Source organism: Trachemys scripta, chromosome 1 (assembly GCF_013100865.1).
Source record: "Trachemys scripta elegans isolate TJP31775 chromosome 1, CAS_Tse_1.0, whole genome shotgun sequence".
Classification (NCBI taxonomy): domain Eukaryota; kingdom Metazoa; phylum Chordata; order Testudines; family Emydidae; genus Trachemys; species Trachemys scripta.
Window position 1 is genome coordinate 13448356 of NC_048298.1, and position 22219 is coordinate 13470574.

Sequence of the window (22219 nt, forward strand, 5' to 3'; positions counted from 1 at the left end):
CCAATCCCATTCCACAATTATAATGCAATACAGGAATTTATAGGCAATGGTAGTTCTGAATATGCCACGTGGCCCCCAAAATGCTGTCCTTCAAAACTCCTGTACTTCAACACCCGTTTCTTTGTTAGTTTGTTACATTGGTGCACCATGCAATCATAAAAACAGCTTTTCATTTTTATTTTTAAATTTATTTTTCTGATTATATAAATAGGTATGAATTATCACTATACTTAATTTAATACTGCTACATTCAATAGAGGAAACTGACCAAAAACCATGTATAACTTACCTTTTCGCTGTTCTTATATTTTTCCCAGCTCTTCAGCATTTTTAGCCATTTTGTAGTTCTTTCAATTTCAAGGTGCTTTTGCTGAAATAAAATGACAATTAATAATTTCAAACCTAATTTTTTCAAAAATATCTAGCTTAGAGTCTTCTAAAACTATTAGAAACAAGTTTAACCAAGATATTTTCCATAGCAGGAACATCAAGAATTATAGTGGCACCAGTGGCATCAACTTTGCTAAATTAGTCTTACCTGGAAAGAGACGTTTCTTTGCATACAAGCTGTCAGCCTGGATGTGCTTTTATTTATTTAAATAAGGGCTGTCAATTAATCACAGTTAACTCAAGTGATTAACTTGAAACAGATTAACTCGATTAAAAAAATTAATCACGATTAATTGCAGTTTTAATTGTACTATTAAACAATAATAGAATACGAATTGAGATTTATTATAAATATTTTTGGATATTTTTCTACATTTTCAAACATATTGATTTCAATTACAACACAGAATACAAAGTGTACAGTGCTCACTTAATATTTTTATTACAAATATTTGCACTTTAAAAAAGAAATAGTATTTTTCAATTTACCTCATACAAGTACTATAGTGCAATCTCTATCGTGAAAGTGCAATTTACAAATGTAAATTTTGTTTCATAAATGCACTCAAAAACAAAACAATGTAAAATTTTAGAGCCTACAAGTCCACTCAGTCCTACTTCTTGGTCAGCAAATTGCTAAGACAAACAAGTTTATTTACATTTATGGGAGATAATGCTGCCCACTTCTTATTTATAATGTCATCTGAAAGTGAGAACATTCACATGACATTATTGTAGCCAGCTTTGCAAGCTATTTATGCGCTAGATATGTTAAACATTTTTATGCCTCTTCATGCTTCGACCACCATTCCAGAGGACATGCTTCCATGCTGATGATAGGTTCTGTTCAATAATGACCCAAAGCAGTGCGTACTGATGCATGTTCATTTTCATCATCTGAGTCAGATGCCACCAACAGAAGGTAGATTTTCTTTTTCAGTGGTTCAGGTTCTGTAGCTTCTGCATTGGAGAGCTGCTCTTTTAAGACTTCTGACAGCATGTTCCACATCTCGTCCCTCTCAGATTTTGGAAGGCACTTCAGATTCTTAAACCTTGGCTCAAATGTTGTAGCTATCTTTAGAAATCTCACATTGGTACCTTCTTTGTGTTTTGTCAAATCTGCAGTGAAAGCATTTTTAAATCAAACAACATGTGCTGGGTCATCATCCGAGACTGCCATAACACGAAATATATGGCAGAATGTGGGTAAAACCAAAGAGCAGGAGACATATAATTTTCCCCCAATGAATTCAGTCACAAATTTAATTAAAGCATTTTTTTAACAAGCGTCATCAGCATGGAAGCATGTCCTCTGGAATGGTGGCCGAAGCATGAAGGGGCATATGAATGTTTAGCATATCTGGCACATAAATAGCTTACAACACCAGCTCCAAACATGCCATGTGAACGCCTGTTCTCACTTTCAGATGACATTATAAATAAGAAGTGGGCAGCATTATCTCCCATAAATGTAAACAGACTTGTTTGTCTTAGCATTTGGCTGAACAAGAAGTAGGCCAGAAGCTCTCCCACCAACATAGTAGCTTCTTCACATACAGCACTACAGCTATGCCACTGTATCGCTGGATGTGAAGACAAGCCCTAAGTGACCTAACAGTTATTGTCCATCTTTAAATTAAATTCCACGATAAAATTCATGAAGTGACCTGGAAAATAACAATAACTGTGTTAAAAATAAGTTATCTTCATCCATCTGGCCTAAGTCTACAGGTAAGGACAATCCACTTCATGTATCAGATATCTTATTGTAATTAAACCATGCATACTACTACAGTTTTGTGTAATAAGATAATGGCCAACTATTTCAGAAATGCTTTTAAAAGCTGTGTACACAATTACACACAAAACCTTAATTTATACACACACACACACACACACACACACACACACACACACACACACACAGAGACAACTTCTGTACTGTCACACAAGGGGTTTGCTACAAAAAATAAAATTACACCATATTGATAATTGCCACAGAGGATGTGTGGAACAGCCAAATGCCATGTGTAGGCTAATGATAGCATTGTACTGCTGTGTTAAATAGACCAACAGAAATAAGCTCCTGCCAGTCAGAAACCATAACAGTGATTTTATAGCATTTCAGGCCATTATAACAGAGTAGAAACACAATGTGCATAATTTTCTCTGACTCTCACCTATAAATAATATGGCAAGCTATTGTTATTCCATAAAGTTTGGTATTAAAAAAGGAAGGAAGCACTCATGAGATAGCACTAGAAAAATGTGAACATGGATGCACAATAAAAACTTCATTTTTAAATATGCTGATCAGTAATTTCATAAATGACCCCATAGCATGAATTGACTCCATGTGGATTTACACTTTAGAACTAAGGTAATAGTTAAGTTCTGATCAGCAGAATTTATGCAGAAATAAAGCAGATGGATACAACTACAGGTCTGAAAAGCTGAAATAAAGTATTAGGAAGTTAAAGGTGTCCAAAGAGCTTTTTCCACAATAAAATGAAAATCAAAAATATGGTAATAGTAAATACATGGATGACATGTATAATGAAACAACAATATTATATCCATTTTCTTGGGTAGTTTAATACCAGCTCCTACTAACAGGTATTGCTACTTTGCCAGTCTTACTTATCTGACTTTTCATATTGCATTTCATTGCCCTGAGGTTCTTGTGGAGTTTCATGGTGTTGAGGCATCTTTATGAGATTTTGCAGATAGATACTGGCATCTTCAGCTTTTAAAAATATTCTTATTTTCTATCATGTAACATTTAGCTTAAAAAGGGAACTGTAGAAAAACTGCTGCCTTCCACATATCTTAGGTCTAGCATCACTGCACTTATATATTTTCACAGTGAGGCTGAGAAAATACAGTGATCCCTTATAATATCCCAGTAGCAGAAGTTTTCCAAATTATTTCCCTGGGCATAGTTCAGGCTTGGGGGGGGGGACTGTGCATACAAGTCTCCAGTAAAGCAAGCCAGGTCTCTGCTCTGGGCAAGTTATTCAGTTAGTTGGTCAGAAAAATTCACCCTGGGCCTCTAATACTGAACTCATTTCAGCTTTAGGTTAATTCAAGTTTCCTGACTCCTGGGTCAGTCTATGCTGGTTCTTACACTCTTCTAAGTTTGCTTTTTGGACAGTTGTGGGTTTGTTTTTTTTGTTTTTTAACCTAAGCAATGCTCATTTTCACATCCAACAAGAGTTGCTTGGATAACATGGCTACATCTCAAGAAGCACATTGCAGAGGAAATGGATACTACTGCTTTATCAGGAAATCTAGAGTCCATGTAGTAGTCTCTGAAGAAAACTACTGTTCTGTCTTCTGCAGTAGGTTTTAAAGGCTACCTCTACACTAGAGACCTTACAAAAGTACAGCTGCACCACTGTAGCTGCACTGCTGTAAGGTCTCCTGTGTAGCTGCTCTCCCACCTCCAACGACCAGGGGTAGCTATGTCAGTAGGAGAGCCTCTCCCACCAACATAGCACTGTCCACACCAGTGCTTCTGTTGGTGTAACTTATGTTGGTCGGGGTGAGTTTTTTTCACACCTCTGACTGACAAAAGTGCTAGGGTAGACAGTCAAACTGAAGTATTTTTACCTCTGGGAATACTAGAGTCAAACTGAAATTGGGAGGGAATCTTATTCCAGGTAAAATAAATAACGGACTGTTGGAAAGGGAAAGGGATGAAGCTTAACTGTCAAATATCCATCTTTGTGACACTCTCTTATTTATTATTAATATTGCAATAGCACCTAGAGTAGAGAGCCTAGGGTAGTGCCTTGGTAGAGACCCCAACCAAAGTCAGGACTCCATCATGCAAGGTGCTGTACAAACACATAGTAAGAACTCTTAAAATCGAAAGAGTTTACAGTCTAAACAAACAAGACAGAGCAAGGAGAAACAGACACAGAGTTAGGGTTAGACACAGAGAGATGAAGCGATTTGGACATTAGAGACAGAGCCAGTTATAGAACCCAGGTCTTCAGTTCAGTACTCTACCCACTGGACCATGATGTCTCTCCTAATTTTACATTTTAAAACATTGCATAAATTTGAAAGTGAATTGGTTTATAACATAGTACAATGGTTTCTGGCATTTAAGCATTCAAATGGCCTATGCAATGAAATGTGAAAAGTAGTTACTGTGCAGTCACACTAACCCCATCCCAAAGTATTTTTACATGTTACACAAAGAAAAGCAATTTAGGCTGTACAGTGGAACATGTATGAAGGACAGGTTGTGATCAAAGGGAAAGCGTTTCAAATTTAATGGGAAAGAAGTAAAAGACTCTTTATGTAAATTACAAAGTGGTCAAAATACCACCAATATTTGCTTCTGGACATCATACAAGGTCAGAAATTATACAGAAAAAAAGCCTGGGCAGTCCCCCACTATCAGGTAAGTTAATTAAAATAGCCCTCCATCTTTTCTTTATTATTAGCCCACAATGAAATTACATGCTAATTGTCCTATCAACTACTGTGGTAACATAGAAATTGCAGAAAACTAAGTGTCACTGACTGGAGTAATGCAAACCTCAGCCTCAGGCCAGCAGAGGTCAGGATATCACCAAAAGTATAACTAGAATACAGTGTAATTACTTTTTATAACTACATTTGCAACTTAACATTGTAAAGCGTACAATAAATATAGTTCCTATGCAAACACTCTGTCTGGGAGAGTATTATTAAAACATGGGATATGAGAATTATACACTCTTTTCATAGCATAGCTTTAGGATACTATATATCTCATGCTTAGTTAAGTGAATCAGAGCTTCAAGTATCACATATGACAATGAAAAATAATTTTAAGTTGTCTAATATTTGAGACCATGAACATTTATAGCCTCACACAAGAGCTGTGTCCTTCGGATTAAAATGAAGTTAACAATATATGCTCATTATGCTATAAATGCAATGAAACACTGCAGGAAAACAACGCATTTTCAGGTTGCAGAAACACGCTGTCATGACCCAAGAACCACCTAGCAATGCAAAACAGACAGGGACTCGGGGATTTTTCTTCTCCTCTCATAAGCAATACTCCTTTCTCTTACTCTCTCATACACACTGCCCTACACTGATCCCCATCGGCTTCTCTCTGTAGCTCAGAATACTGCAATTTTCCAAAGAGACAGCTTTTAAAGACTATGAGAGCTGCATTTGTTTAAAACAAACACTCACCCCCACCTCAATGCACTAGGAGGAGCTGATCTGAGCAGCACAGAGATGTTAACTTGAAAAGACAATAGTAGAGGGTATCAATTAACCAAAGGGAACTGAACTAGGACAAGAGCCAAGTGTAACTTGAAATATTTCATGAATGGAATTGTCTTCTTATTAAGCAGCAGCTCAACATGCAGGCACATTAGGGACTTGTGTTTGTCCGTAATTCATCCAGGCCAGCAGAGCCTGGGATGAATGTGAAGGCAGCAATGTACAAAGTAAGGTGGTGACCTTTTGTGGTTAACCCAAGAGAGGTGTTAACAATTCCAGAGGGAGTTAATGGCATCTAGTCGTATATGAACAGAAATGCAGTTCAACCAAATGTGTGATTTTTAAGAGGAGATTCCTATCCTCTAGCAGATGCGAGAAATCTGTTTCTATCAATACGAAAGTCCATAGTATGACACTATATCCCCCAATCATAAAACGTAGACATATTAGAAAGGACACACTGTCAAGTGTTGATGCTTACTGACAGGTTTAAGAGACATGAGACATAGAACTTACCCTTTCTATTGCTGCATCATGAAAAGGAAGCTCCTCTGTACTAAAAACAAAGACAAAGATGTTAGTTCTGCTTAACTGGCACACATTCATTTTTTTCATAGGTTCTTACAAGTATGTAGTTACCGAGGTGAATGCAGAAAACCAACTGTTAACTCAAATTACTGCAAGATTTCCTGCAAGCAATCACAACAGCACAGAAAAGCATTGCAAGATTTTGTGCAGTAAGAGTCCCAACATTTTTAAAAAGCAAAATACAGATGGCATAAATAGAAAGTAAGCCATCTAAATCAACATGGGTTAACCTAGCTTCAAAAATATGTCAAATGCTTATTAGAATACATAAAAAAAAGTTATTTTCTGATGTGAAAAAAGCCAGTGCAATAGAAATTAAAGTCATTGTCCTACAGGATTTCTAGATGTATACTGTACAGTTTCAAGTAAGTTAATGAAATCTTTTCACCCAAATAAATGTTTCTAGTGAATAGCTCTGTCTTCTAAAGATTAGCTAGGTCCAAAATATGGGCCTGGCAATCCTTAGTCCATTTCAATCAATGCCAGTCCTGTTTAGTAAATTGTATGAGTCTACCACTTTCAGCTAAAGGATCTGAAGACAGTTTTTATTTTTTTGTATTTTACTCAATTTCATGACACAGATGGACTCAAACAATCTTTGAGCTAGAGGGAGACACTTCAATATTTCAATTACCTCGTAAACTCACTCAGATTGGTAGGAAAAGTGCACGTAGTGCTTTTAGTAGTTATCTAACCTATAAAGAGAATTCTTTCATTTCTCACCCTAATTCTAAAAGGCAGCTTGAAATCATATGAACTCTAACTGAAAATTTACCACCAAGGGCTCTTTCAGGCTCTCTTAGCTATTTACATTTTGAGACTCAAAATTTACCCCTTCTCCTTGCTACGAGCAAACAAGGTTAACGGAACTTGCTGCCAACTAGCATTTCCTTCTCATGTGTGTATCATCTTCAGCCTTTGTGGAACTCTAGCAGCTGATCTGTAATATTAACAGAATTCCCCTATCTTGTTTTAGAGCTTGGATAAAGAATAACGAGGTAAACACGAAGGAAAGTAATTGCTTGAAGCTGGCCAAAGGCTTTGCAGGAGAAATGTCTAGGTATATGAAATCCTCAAAAAACACAGGAGCAAAAATAATAAGGTCACTTATGTGCAATTGTACCTGAGAACAGCGCTGGACTCACAAGCAACACTAACCTTTGAACACAGAGGGTAAGAGCTGAGCTGTCATGCCAAAACCCTCAGTGCTTGCAGAGCAACAGACTAAAAAAATGGGTCTTTATATGATTCACTATTTTAGATACCATTTATACTGTAAGGAAAAAAGGGACAAAGTTGAAAAGGTACTAATGTTTAAGCTGAATATATCAGAAAACGTCCTATTCTTTTGCCAACCTAGTGGTCTAAGTAGGGGGCCATTACATGCCAGCATAACATAGAGCTCCTCCAAGCTGCACAAGGGCTAAAACAGGGGTTCTCAAACTAGGGGCGGGTCACGAGCCCGGCCAGGTGCAGGGGCTGTCAGCCACAAGTCCCTGACAGCCACAAGTCCCTGCTACATTAAATTACAATTAAAATAAATTAAAAATGGGGGAATTGAAAAGGGGGGTTTCACTCAGAGGCTTGCTGTGTGGAAAGGGTCACCAGTACAAAAAGTTTGAGAACCCCTGAGCTAAAGGGACCCCCTGCCAGAGCCAGAAGAAAATTGCAAAGGTAGTTTAAAGCCTCCTTCCACCTCTTCATTGCTCCTGCAGTCAGCACAGAACTGAAGGAACACAGAGTCCAGCACAATGTGAGTAAGTGATGTATGGTCACATTCACTTCATTTAAAAAACACTGGCATTTAAAATCCGGGGTCTACATTTGAACTGAATATTGATGAAAAATAATTACTTTATTATTAGAGCTTGCCCCAGGCAACACCCTCTCTAGAATTCCCATGTTTAGGTCACATGGCTTCCAGCTCACATACTGGAAGTTAATGTGAAAAACCAGACAGTTAATCTTTTGAACAATATACCTACAGTAGAACAATAGGATCAATTAACTTCATAACATTTTAAAGGTATCTGAATGCCTTTCTGAAAAGAAACAGCAAGGTAACAACTTCTAACCTATTGAAAGGCTGCTAGACTATCACAAGGCTGACTTGTTACTTTATGTGCACCATTATTCTATCATACAAGTTTTTCTCTATATAGTAAAAGCTGTTTTATCCAGATGGGGGTGCCCATAAGTGAAAAATGCCAGTTAACTAAGAGGGAGGGAGTTTGGGTGCAGGGCTGGGGCGTGGGTTCTGGGAGGGAGTTTGGGTGTGGGAGGGGGCTTGGGGCAGCAGATTGGGTCATGGGAGGGGGTGTGGGGTGCTGGATCTGAGGGGCGCTCACCTTGGGCAGCTCCCTGCAAGCAGCGACCTGTCCCGGATGCTCCTAGACAGAGGCTTAGCAGGCAGCTCAGTGCACTGCCTCCACCCACAGGCACCGCCCCCGCAGCTCCCATTGGCTGTGATTGGGAGCTGCGGAGCTAGTGCTTGGGGTGGGGGCAGCATGCAGAGCCGGTTGCTTGCCTCCGCCTAGGAGCAGCCAGGGCAGGTCATCGCTTGCGGGAGCTGCCAGAGGTGAGCGCCTCCCAGATCCGGCACCCTAACCTGCTGCCCCGCATCCCGTCCTGCACCCAAACTCCCTCCCAGAGACCACACTCCGCACCCCCTCCCACGCCCCAAGCCCCTGCCAGCCCCGCACCAACCGGACTATAAACTGGAATTTCAATGACGATCAGAAATGCCGTTTTATGGAGCTTTCCGGTTGGTGAAGTGATGGATAAAACAGCTTTTATTGTATATCAATTAAACTATATTAAAGTAGGCCCTCAATTATACTCAATATCACCTAAAATTAAATTACCTTGAATAAAAGTTGTAATAAATAAATACAACTTCACTAAAAAAAAAAAATGTTTTCAGTTCTTCAATCACCACCTTCATTTCTCCCCCAGTGACAACTCTCAAGTGTCTTGTTCAACTGTTGGCACCATCTGCCTGCACCCGGAGACCTGGCTTCATTTGTGTTGTACGAATATACAGTAGCTGCATTCTGCATGACCTTAAGGATGAAGCAAGCAACTGGTTCCAAACACGCAAGAGGTGTCTTTTCTCAATGCCAAGGCATATCATCATCAGCAGCAAACAAGACATGTTTTAAACTCTCCATATTTCTATGCATCTCATATAAGACACACAGCTATTATACCACCAAGCTAGTCTGGTTTGGCAGCTTAACTTTTCATTTTGTGGTTTGTTGTGGAAGCTAGTTTACTATGTACTGCATGTGTTCTACACTGTCCTACCTTAGTCTAGCACACCAAGTAACTCTAAATTTGGTTTCACCTACAGAAATACAGCAACGGCAATATGTAAACTTTATACAAAACTGCAGTGCTTATCCACACAAAGGAACACAGTCAGCTGGGTCTGCTCAGTAGACACAAGAAGGCTCCTTTCTCTTGTGAGGTGTGTGTCTCGCTCTCTTTTCTCTATAATAGATTAGTTTAGATCAGAGGTCCCCAAACTGTGAGGCGTGTCCATAGAAGGGATGGGCCAGCTCTCATAGGGGGCAGGGAGGGAGCGCCACCCAGCCCCTCCCTGCCCCCAGTCATGTCCCCGACTCCTAACCCTGTCCCCAGCCTCAGCGCATCTCCGCTTCTGGCCCCATGTCAGCACCCAGCCTTGGCCGCTGCTCCGTTCCCAGTCCAGGGCTGAGGCTCGGGGTAAGGCCGGGAGTGGAGACGCACCTAGCCATGAGCCTGGCTGCTGGTCTCCTCAGCAGCCTGGCTGCAGCTCTGCTCTTGCCCCCAGCCGTGGCCCCAGCCTCGACCCCCTTAGCCTTGTCAGCATTCCTCTCCCCCCCTCCCCCGCAGCTGCGGCCCCGGTCGAGGCCCCAACTTTGTGGGGGGGATGCAACCCACAAAAGTTTGGGGACCGCTACTTTAGATAAACTGATGAACAAATAAAACGTAATCCTTTAATGATGTGCTTGAACAATAATATACCTAACACTTCAATAGCACATTGGAACATCGAAGCTCTGTACAAACGCTAAAAAATCCTCATGACCGCTCTCGGATATTATTCCCATTTGACAGATGGGAAACTAAAGTAGATAAGTTGACTGTCTTGCCTAAGGCTTCAAAGTGAATCAGTGGATTGGAACTCAGGAGTTCATAGCTGCTGGACCTACATTCAAGTCCACTACATCACATTGCCCGTGCACATATGCCAACACACAGATGTTCAAGTCTACACAACTGATGAGTTCCCTCATCCCTTATATTTAAAAAAAATCAGTGAACTCCCCTTTTCTCAATATGTTTTGAAAGTAATGGGACTAATAAACTTGAATATAAGAAGCCGTTTGTTAGGATCAGAGATAAAGAAATAGTTAGTGGTCATAACTGAACCTAATTTTATTATTCCCTTCTTTTTTGCATACAATTTGTGGCTTTATCATCTTTCAAAGCTGTTTAAAGTTGCATTTTTCTATTTTTAGATCAGTGCATACTGTCCAGTAATAATGTGAATTTGTAAATTAAATATTATCTTCCTCCATCTATTTTCTACCTTGTGAAAAAACTTTAAACAGTTATGGTAATATGGATATGGGGGGGGGGAGAGAGACAGGCTTTAATATAAACACCTTCAAGACATGCTACTTGATATTCAAAGAGGGAGCCAGGGAGAAAATCTTTAGCCATGACAAACTTAACACACATCTAAAATAAGAATCTAATAGCAGCAAAAACTTAATAGTCTTTTATTCTCTGTAAAAAGGATCCACTAAATTGCACTGTACAGTCAGCTTAAATGGGCAGAAATTAAAGGTCACTACACCTTGATGTGTTTTTTGTCCAAACATACATAAAGAGAAGGGCCTGGTGTACTGGTCTAGGCATAAGCCTGGGACCCAGGAACTCCAGAGCTCTAATCTTGGCTCTGTAGCAATGGCCAAGTCACTTATTCCCATCTATAAAATTGGAATACTACCGCCTCCCTGCCTCACAGAAACACTGATGATTAGTTCGTCTTTGCAGAGCTGTGCACATGAAAAAAACTATATCGCACCAAAGAAACAATATTTATTTTTGAGCAATACAAGAGTTTTGCTGGCAAATGCACATTTCTATTAGATTTGACGTGATGAATGAATTTAGATCTTTCAATTTATTATGGCCTCTAAGGGGCTGGTGCAGGGTTTCATACATCTTTCAAAATACAGAGACCCTCACATTACTCATAAGTTGTCCAATATAAAATTGTGTGCAGCTTTTATAACACTTGACAACATTATAACCACAGATGTGTGTTTGGCCATTATGACAATAACCTGCGTAATTAGCAGGCTCCAGTATCAGTGACATAAGTCAAAAACGCTGCTGTCCCAAAATAAAAGGAAAGGAAAGAGAATGAGTTCTTAGACTATAACTGAATACAACCTACTGCTTCTCCATAGCAAGCTCAGACAGCTCCACTGTTACGGTTTAAAGCACAGTGTAAATAATGTACTTGTATATACATTTTATTAATAAATAATAATCATAATCATAATGCAGTAGACTTCACCCCATCCAATCATCAGGTTTGTTTGATCTTCCAAATTTAATAGTGTTTGTTTAACCCTAAAAGGCGAAATTCACCACTGGCACAGGCCAGTGCACAATTTGGCTCAAAGTATGTATTCTGGAAATATATATGTCCTCCTTTTCTGCAGTTTACAACTTTGATTTTCAGCGTTCCCCATTTCAATCTGGAGGGATGGTTAGTGGGCTAAACATCAGTTCTGAAATGCCTATACTCCCTAGAACCATCAAGTTGAATCCTGAGAGAATAAATTCAGTCCTTTGTATTTCTAAAACAGATAAATTATGTACCATACGCAGAAGGTCTTTCAGAAACAGTCTAAAAAACCCAAGATCTTGTCGACCACGCATGGACACTGAAGTCCCTATAGCAATTTAGGTAAGAGTAAAGATGTGATCTGGTGTTCCTGGCCAGCGTTCCCAACCTGCGTTCCCCTACCTCCACATTGTGTGCCATTTGGCCTGGCTGTAGCCCTCTCTCCCAGACATGACTGCATTTCAGTATGCTATATATCAGTAACATTTATAAAGAGCTTTGGGATCCTTCAGAATGAAAGATGATGTATAAATCCAATTATTGCTACAATTTTATTCCTAAATTGGAGTATTCAAAATGTTAGTGTTCATTACATTTTTAAAGCCAATTCCTTTATTATTGATTTGGCTGCAGGGCACTCATACAGCAAACGTGCAACAGCTACACAGAATGGTCTTCTAAGAAGAAATGGTTACTTACTCTACCTGTGGTTCTTCGAGATGTGATGCAAATGTCTACTCCACTTACGTGTGTGTGCACCCAGCGCACTAGAGCCAGAAAATTTTGCCTAGCAGTACCGATAGTGGGGCAGCAATCATGCCTTGTGGCCATATCCCCTCTCCTGGCTATATGAGGAGGCGTAGCCTCAATCCCACTCAGTTCCTTGAAACCAAATGCCAGAGAGCAAGTTCCAATGCGGAGAGAACAGGGGGTGGGTTGTGGGTCAGCATCATATCTCCAAGAACCACAGTTACAGTAAGTAACCGTTTCTTCTGCTTCGAGTTGATGGTCCCTAGGCCAAAAATTTGAACACCTCGGCACCTCTGGTAAGTGGCCACTGGCACTATGCACTTTGTGAATACTCTTACGGCTGACAACAGCAAATGACAGCGCTGTGAATTGGAAATGGAGCTGGCCCAGCACAAAATGGTGGAGGCTCCTGTGCCCTGGGAAAATGAAAATATGGAAATACGCGTTCTTCAAGTCGAGGGCAATGTACCAGCCTCCAGAATGGGAATAATGGAGGCCAGAGAGACCATGCAAAACTAACTTCTTGGGAGGCAGGTCAGTCCTCGCCTACAGACAGCCCCTCAACTTGAAGCAAATACTCACCAGCAACTACACACCACACCACAGAAACACTAACCCAGGAACCAGTCCCTGTAACAAACCTTGTTGCCTACTCTGTCCCCATATCTACTCTAGTGATACCATCAGAGGACCCAACCACATCAGCTACACCGTCAGGGACTCATTCACCTGCACATCTACTAATGTGATATATGTCATCATGTGTCAGCAATGCCCCTCTACCATGTACATTGGCCAAACCGGTCAGTCTCGATGTAAAAGAATAAATAGACACAAATCGGACATGAGGAATGGTAACATACAAAAGCCAGTAGAAGAACACTTCAATCTTCCTGGACAGTCTATAACAGATTAAAAATAGCCATACTTGAACAAAAAAACTTCAGAAACAGACTTCAAAGAGAAACAGCAGAACTAAAATTCATTTGCAAATTTAACACCATTAATTTGGGCTTGAATAGTGACTGGGAGTGGCGGCTCACTACAAAAGCAGCTTTGCCTCTCCTGGAATTGACACCTCCTCATCAATTATTGGGAGTGGATTACATCCACCCTGATCGAATTGGCCCTGTCAACACTGGTTCTCCACTTGTGAGGCAACTCCCTTCTCTTCCTGTGTCAGTATATTTATGCCTGTATCTGTAATTTTCACTCCACGCATCTGAAGAAGTGGGTTTTTTACCCACGAAAGCTTATGCCCAAATAAATCTGTTATTCTTTAAGGTGCCACCAGACTCCTTGTTGTTTTTAACTTCTTGAGAGACTTGTCGAGGTGACGCAGATCCAGAATGGTCTGAGGCCCCCTTTTGCTTTTGGGATTAGGAAATAGTGGGAGTAGAAACCTTTCCCCTTTAAGTCTGGAGGGACCTCCCTTACTGGGCGCAGGCAGTTGAGGACAGAGCAGGGGGGTGGATCCTGGGAAGTGACTGGGGCACATCCTCAAAATGCCTGCTTCTGGCTTTCTTGGCCTCTGGAAGAACCAGAGGAACGGGAAGACGAAGGGTAATGCAATTTAAATCCTTTGTCTCGGTCCTTCTTCCTGTGGAGCTGGACCGGGGACACCCCAGGACCTCGATGGAGGTGGGGCACAGAACAGCTTTCTAGCCTGCTGAGTGGTGTGTAGGCCCAAAGAACGATGGGTGGCATGGTAGTCTTAAGGCCATTAAGCCATGCATCAGTCAGCTCCTAAAAGAGCCCTGCTTCTTCAAAAGGGAGGTCCTGAAGGTTAGTCTGCATCTCCTGGGACAGCCCAGAGAACTTTAAGCAGGAGTTGTGCCTCATGAGCAACGCAGAGGCGACTACCCTGACCACCAAGTCCGTAGCATCCCAGGCCATCTGGAGGGTGCCTCTCACCACCGCTTTGCCCTCTTCTATTAAGGTGGCAAACTCCTGGGCCCGGTCTTGAGGGAGGCCCTCCTTGAACTTGCTGATCAAGTCCCACAGGTTGACGTTCTACCTGCCTAGCAGGGCCTGATGGTTAGACACCTGAAATTTCAGGCTGGCTGTCAAATACATTTTCCTGTCAATCAAGTCCAACCTCTTGGTATCTTTATTTTTCGGTGTGCCACTCGCCTAGCCCTGCCTGTCCCTTTCGTTGATGACAGGTATGACCATGGACCCCACTGGAAGGTGAGTATACAGGTACACAAATCCCTTCGCTAGGACACAGTACTTCTTTTCCATCTCCTTGAAGTCGTCGGGGGGAGAGGGGGACTGCTTGTTTGCAAGGGGTCCGCCACCGCTTCGGCTGGAGACGATGAAAATGACTGCACCACAGGAGGAGGGGCGGCTTCCCCTTGCTCATCCGGGGACTGATCCTTGGGCATCGGGGCCCGCTGTATCGCCCCCACGTCAGATCCGGCACCGTGCTCTGACTCCAGTGCCTGCTATGCCGGGGGCAGCTTGTCCAATGAGGCCTGGGAGAAATGGTGGGAGTACGGGACTGGCATAACAGGTACACTCCACTGGTTCCAGTACTGCCACTGAGCCGGCCACAGCCCCTGCCTCCAAGCTGCCACCATAGAAGCCGCGCCAGTCTCACGGGTTGGTGGCGATTCGCCTTTTATAGGTGAGGGGCTGAACTCTCCTTCAGAGTCGGACCATTGCCCTTCCAGTGACCAGGGCGGAGCTGTAGATGGCCGAGTCTGCCGACTGACCCTTATCGGCGACTGGTAAGGAGAGGGCAGGGACTGGTGTCTGCCCAAAGAGCAGTGCTGGGGAGGCAGAGATTCGTGCCGCAACTGGCAACAATCCTGCACCGGAGGGATTGATATCTGGGAGACTGCATAGGCGATGGTGATCTGCGCCGTGGCGATCTCTGGTGGGAGGCCTGACGGTACTGTGGGTACAGGGATCAGCATCATGACTCAGGTGTCCTGTGCCTGGTACGTGGAGACCTTGGCGTCAGGGACCTGTCTCTTCTAACTGGAGACCAAGGCTATGGTGATGGGGACCACCGCCTGTGGTCCAGGGATCGGGGACACTCCGCTGCTTTAGAGGGCGGTCCCATAACTGGCTTGCCCGTAGATGGTTTGGCCTCTGCGGTGCTAGACAGCCTACTTGCTCTTTGGCCACTGGGCCCGCTTTGGGCACAGATGACTGTGCTAGGGGCCAGGACCCCCTGCCGCTCCCAGAAGTCAGAGGTGGGTCCCTGGCTGGACTAGGGGGGTCAAACTGCAGCAGTACCCCTAAGCAGCTCCAGGGCAGGCACGTGGCCTGTCACAGATCCTTTGCCCGAAACCCTATTTTTTTGCGGTGCTGTCGGGCCCTTTGACATCAGACGCTTCTTAGGCACCGGGGAGGGGGAACGGTGCCGGGTGGATTCTGGTGCCAGCGGTGTGTTGTGCGCCGATGCCGAAGTGCCGGGCGTGGGAGTCTGATCGAGAGGTCTCTGAGGTAGGATGAAGCACAGCCTCCATGAGGGCCCTCAAGCGGATATCCCACTCCTTTTGAGTTCGAGGGCGAATCCTGCACTTGTCCTTTCTGTGGAATTCCCCCAAATATTTTAAACAGCTCTTGTGGGGATCACTAATGGGACTCTAACTCCTAAACTACTATTCTAACACTTAACTTAATGGTCTAAGTACCTATCAACTAAAAATAAAGGAGACAGAATGCAAGACAAGGCGCTCTGACTAACCGTCATGGGTGGTAAGAAGGAACCGAGAGGGCGTAGGGTTGGCAGCACCTAGCATACCAACACGTAAGCATGGCACTCAAGGGGGCGCTACCGCCGACCCTATGGATACCACGAAGGCAAAAATCTCTAATGACTGTGTATGTGGTCGCACACACACCTAGAATGGAATCGACATGAGCAAGCACTCGAAGAAGAACATTAACCTTTTGGACTGAAATTCTGAGGTGTGTGCAGAGACCTAGAGCAGGAGGTTCAATTCTGACCACCACATTAACAAAAAGAATTCACAAGCAACCAATATGATCATGAAGTAAATTTTTAGAGAGCTGAATATGCATAGATTTGATAAGAGATTAGAAGAAGCAGCAATATAAGTCTGCAAATATTTGATGGATGGAAAAACAAAGCTGGATATGGAGTTATTTAGTGTGGTATATGAGGGTACAACTAGCATATATATGATAATAAAAAAAATTAAATGTATGAGGAAAAACATCCTTAGTGTGAGCTGTTATTGGGCTGTGGTATAGCTAGCCAAAGAGAAAGAGCAGAATTTCCAGTATTTAGGACTTTTACATCTTAGCTGGACAAAATATTAGTAATTATACCAAAGGGGAAAATTTCTGCATTGGCAGACATATTGACTAAACAATCTAATAGGTCTTTTTCTCTTTTACCTTTTGATTCTATGATGCACAAAAGTTGTCAAAAGAGTGATACTTAGTATAAAAATACTATGATATTTAGCAGTAGGATATATTCTAGTTTTGTGTATGCAAACATGTCACCCTTTCATAATAGCTTTCAAACTGATGCCCTATAATGTGAAATGAGGCAATAACAAAATATTCTAGAGCAGCTGAACTCCATTAAAGAATTAACTGACATTGTCATACACAAGGTAACTAAAACTAATAGTAGAAATCAGAGTTTATAATATCAACTCTTACTTGGGATGAGTTTTGATATTTATCACTGCATTAAAAGTATTGTAAACAGTATGTGTCAGAAAACAAACAGACCTTTAAAATGAACCAGAACAGACCAATTACTTTTACAAATAGGAATAAAACAATACATTTATTTTACATTTGTTCAGACCCATCTTTAAATTGTTCTACCCTTATACAGAGTACATCTAAACGTTAATTTTGTTTGTGTCCTTTCCCTCACTCTACCCCCCACATTTTTTTAAGTCTAGCACTGAGCTCAGAACAAAAACCAAGATATCCTTTTGTATAACAAAACTAATTTGGAGGTGGTTAAGGAAGTAGCTTTGTGGATGTTTATGGAGAATGCCTCCAAAGCATAATGGGTAACATGGATCAGTGCTGTGCATACCCACCTTCAAGTCCTTCCTCAAAACTCTTTGTTGCCATGACGCCTACACAAAACTTAACAACAGTTAGACTGCTGGTGTGCATGACCATTGCTCATCACCAATATAGCTTTGTATTGTCCTGCCTGTATCCATCTGCTGTCTCAGACTTTACATATGTGAAGAGTGAAGAAATGGTACACAAAGTTATCGAGGATACCATAAAAGAAAAACATACATGAAAAATCCATCCTGAGACACAGATTTTCCTTCTCACTAAGGGAGACAGATAGCTAGGGCCCTACCAAATTCACGGCCATGAAAAATGTGTATCAGACCATGAAATCTGGTCTCCCCCATCCATGAAATTTGGTCTTGTGTGCTTTTACCCTATACTTACCGATTTAATGGGAGGGGAGACCAGCGTTTTTCTAATTTGGGGTCCTGACCCAAAAAGGAGTTGCAGGGGATCACAAGGTTATTTTAGGGGGTCAAGCTATTGCCACCCTTACTTGAGTGCTGACTTGAGGGCTGGGCGGCATGCCATACCATGCTACCCTTACTTCTGCGCTGTGGCTGGCAGTGGCTCTGCCTTCAGAGCTGGGCTCCTGGCTAGCAGCCGCCACTCTCCAGCTGCTCAGCTCTGAAGGCAGTGCTGCCACCAGCAGCAGCGCAGAAGTAAGAGTAGCAGTACCGCAACCCCCAACACACAATAACTTGCGACCTCCCCCACAACTTCTTTTTGGGTCAGTACCCCTACAATTACAACACCGTGAAGTTTCAGATTTAAATAGCTGAAATCATGAAATTTACCCCTTTTTAAAATCGGATAACCGTGAAATTGACCAAAATGGACCGTGAATTCGTTAGGCCCTACAGATAACAGTAGGAAGAGATGGAACAATGTCCTGAATGCCATCCTTCTGATCCTGAAGGAACTGGACAGTGAGAGACTAGCTATCATCCACAAGACTGTTAGGAACAGACTCAAAGTTGACAAAAAAAGGTGCTTTTGGAGGGACTAGGGTGACCAGATGTCCCGATTTCATAGGGACAGTCCGATTTTTGGGTCTCTCTTATATATTCCACCCCCCAGGTCCCGATTTTCACATTTGCTGTCTGATCACCCTAGGAGGGGCAATAGTGACCATTAAAGAATTCTCCAAAGCAGCCAGAACTAGTACCCGCCTTGCAGCACCATTTCTCACCACATTTCAGTCTACAACAAAATGCTGATTTCAGAAATGGATGTAATACTACTGCAAAGGAAAGACATGTGGCATATGCATTCAGAATCTTCAAACGTAGAAGCTTAAAAAATTGTTTATTAAAAAGGGAAGGATGTGTGATGCAGCTGCCATTATTGTATAAGAATGTGGATGTAGAGATCAAAGCTCATCCTCCATTTTGGAAAGCAGGTTCCTGAACTACAAGAGGCATGGCTGAAGTTTACAGCACGTGCACTATTGCTGTGTTATGCAATATTTAAATAAAAATAATTGGTTGTTAAAATACAAAGTTATCCATATCTTAACACCATCACCACATTCAGTGGTTTGCACAATTTGAAAAGGCCCTGAATGCCATTATTCTGTATGCTCCTGAGTTCAGAATTTAGTCAGACTTGCTGCTAAATTTTTAAACAGGAATGATAATAATTAAGACAAAATGATACAGATGGTTTCTTGACCTGAAGCTTGTATATCTTCAAGAGTATTTGTGTATTATATTGTTAGTTATGTTTTGTAATTCTTCTAAAATATGCAATAAAATATTTTTTTAAACCGCTGAATGCCTTTGAAATCACCAAAAGGATCTTTTCTTGTGTTAGTAAAATGAATCTTGAAATTTATTTTGACTTTCCATTACTAATCTAAGAAAAAACTCCCACTATGCTCATTTTTAAAAAAAGCTTGACTGTACAATAGGTTATAAAGGCCAAAAGGTTAATTGGAGCTGAATTTGCTTTTTTAACAGCACTTCCCCAACAATTCCATCGGTGCTGATTAGCAATGCATAATTTCAGAGACTAGAATCAGTCTAGGGAAATGCATCACACATTATAAGGCAGAATTTATGGTACACTATGTAAGGTTGTGTTACAACTTTGATAATAATTCCCTATTCTCTAGAGTAAAAAAAAAAAATCATAAGAAAATAAAATCTCTGCCAATCAAACTCCCATATACAAGGGCTCAATCCCAAAGAGAATTTATAAAAATAAATTTTGAGCTCTGAATTTGTCTGAGGATCTGCCAGTGGCAGAGACTACTAGGATCTCCCCAGAGAAGGGGTAGTCAAGTCACTATCTTGACTGACAGGCCTGACCCTTCCTCACATGCAGATGAGAAGGAGGAAAACCCTGACCGCAAGCCTGGATGCGAGGCAGAAATACCAATAATATAACAAGATTTGAATTCATAATTAATCTTTGTACAGAACAAACATTTCACTGATTTTTTTTAGTACACAGACGCAATTTGGTGCCACTTGAGTTCATTAATGCCTGGCTGGGCCCAGGAATTGAAGGATATTGGTTATGCCTCACCATAAACTATTCTCCAAAAACCTTACTTAATGTTAATACAGCTCTGATGTATGGGTTTTTCTATTTATTTCTACCTCCAAGATCAAGTAAAGTTACAGTACTTCCATTTTTAATATTACTCGATGCAAAGCTTCAGCAGCCTGGTTTCCATCTTCAATTTATATTCCCTAGTAAAACCCTACTACTTTTATATGCCTCACTAGAACACAAACGTGTTTGACATCCAAATTCAAGTCAGTGAGATCAAGTTGCATGAATAAGGGTTTGCAGGACCTAGGGCTATGACTGCTTTTGGAAGTCATGGTGTTATTCTGAGCTATGTAGAAGTGATCTTGGGAAATGTATAAATGATGTAGTGATGGTATTAAAAGGAACTAATGTTTTAGGGGCTAAAGACAATACTCCAACAAGGCCAATGCATAAATACACTGAAATGAAAAGAAGAAAAAACATTATGCTTTTCAAAATGTTTCCTACTAAAGTTAGATGGATAAAAAAATCAATGCCGTCATTTGGAGGCATTTAATGGAGCATCTAACAGTTCTTGATTGAAATCCATTTTTTTGCTTCATTATTTTCATTTTTGCCGCCTGCTGCAAAAATGCATTAGGCGACTAATAAAAATTCAAAACACTTAAAGAATACAGTTTGATAGGGGAAAAAAATGGATACATATCAGTCTCTTAGTGAGAGAAAAAGTACTGATCTCTGCTGCCTGATGTATGCCCCAGGCAAAGCAATAATCTCCAGCATTAGCAAACTATTCTGAAACATGTTCAGTATTTTAACAGACTCTTAGGATAAAGAGAATAAAACTATGAGCCAAAAGCTCAGATGTTGTAAATCGGTGCAGCTCCACTGAAATCAATACTTGAACTAAATAGAGCTGCCTCAATTTACAAAAGCTGAGAATCAGGTCCAATACCTTTTTTTAAGGACCTAAATTTCAATGTTCCAATATCAACTGATAGACTTCTAATTTAAAAAAAGTTTGTACAAATGTGCACTTTCCAGAATCAGCCCCAAACAATGCTTGACTCCAACACCTTGGTGCTACTTGCAGTCATGGGCGGCAGGTACTGAAGGCCAGGGTAGGTTAAGCCTTCCCTAACCAATGCTATGGCCTCGCCCCTGCTCTGCCCAAGGCCCCGCCCTCAGTCCCCCTCTCCCATGAAGCCAGCAGCCTGGAGCTCGGGGCTCCTCTGGCCCTGAGAGACTCGGGGCTCTGGTCACAGCAGGAGGGGGGTTTGGGCCTCCAGCAGGTAGGGGTGGGGCCTTGGGCGGAAGGTGCAGGGCCAAAGGGGTTAGCCTCCACGAAGTGGGGGTTCCACCCGCCACTCATGCTTGCAGAACAAATATAGTGGTCTCTGCCCTGAAGCATTTTACTCCTATTTCAGACATGACAATGGGTGACAGCAACAAAGTGGGAGATGGGATGAGGGGGGAAAAAAACAAAGTTAAGGAACGCTTAAAGTGGGTAAGATAAAGTTTATTATTACATGTGATAGGGTTTTTTTAAAAAAAACTGTAAATTGATAGAGAAATCTCTATATTGTTACAGTATATTTTTGACCAATAGATTTTGAGAGAGTCAAGCCTTGACCAAGATGAAATGAATGAAGAGGAAAGTAGTAGTTGCCTTTGGTAGCTCTCAAAAAAAATACTACACATCCTTCATAGACAGTAGAGCTATAGATAAAGGAGACAAAAAGATGTAGACAACTCTGCAGTGGATAACATAGATCTCAGTAGCTGGTTAAACAAAGGAAATACAGATGTAGAATTTGAGACCTATTGCTGAATCACTGTATACCTGATGAGTAACTGAAGTAATTAGCTCTGATTGGTGCCAAATGAAGTATCCAAGCATACTTCAGATGACTGAGGCTGCTTAATCTTGCAGGGGAATGTCTTTCAGTGATTTGGTAAGTGAGCTAATATCTTTTATTGGACCAATTTGCGTGGGTGAGAGAGACAAGCCTTTCAAGCTGACACAGAGCTCTTCTTCAGGTCATATTTCACTGACTTGGTGATTTCCATATGGAGGAGCGTGAAGGCTCT

General features: G+C 41.6%; 1 protein-coding gene across 3 annotated transcripts in view; it reads right to left on the reverse strand.

Annotated features, from left to right (window-relative positions):
* Positions 1 to 22219, reverse strand: part of USP6NL (USP6 N-terminal like) — a gene marked incomplete in the record, with an annotated part of 204590 nt that overhangs the window by 64897 nt on the left and 117474 nt on the right. For all 3 annotated transcript variants that reach the window (XM_034764788.1, XM_034764796.1, XM_034764780.1), the window contains 2 exon segments: positions 290 to 370; positions 6142 to 6181. In XM_034764788.1, the coding sequence (XP_034620679.1) occupies positions 290 to 370; positions 6142 to 6181 (121 nt within the window).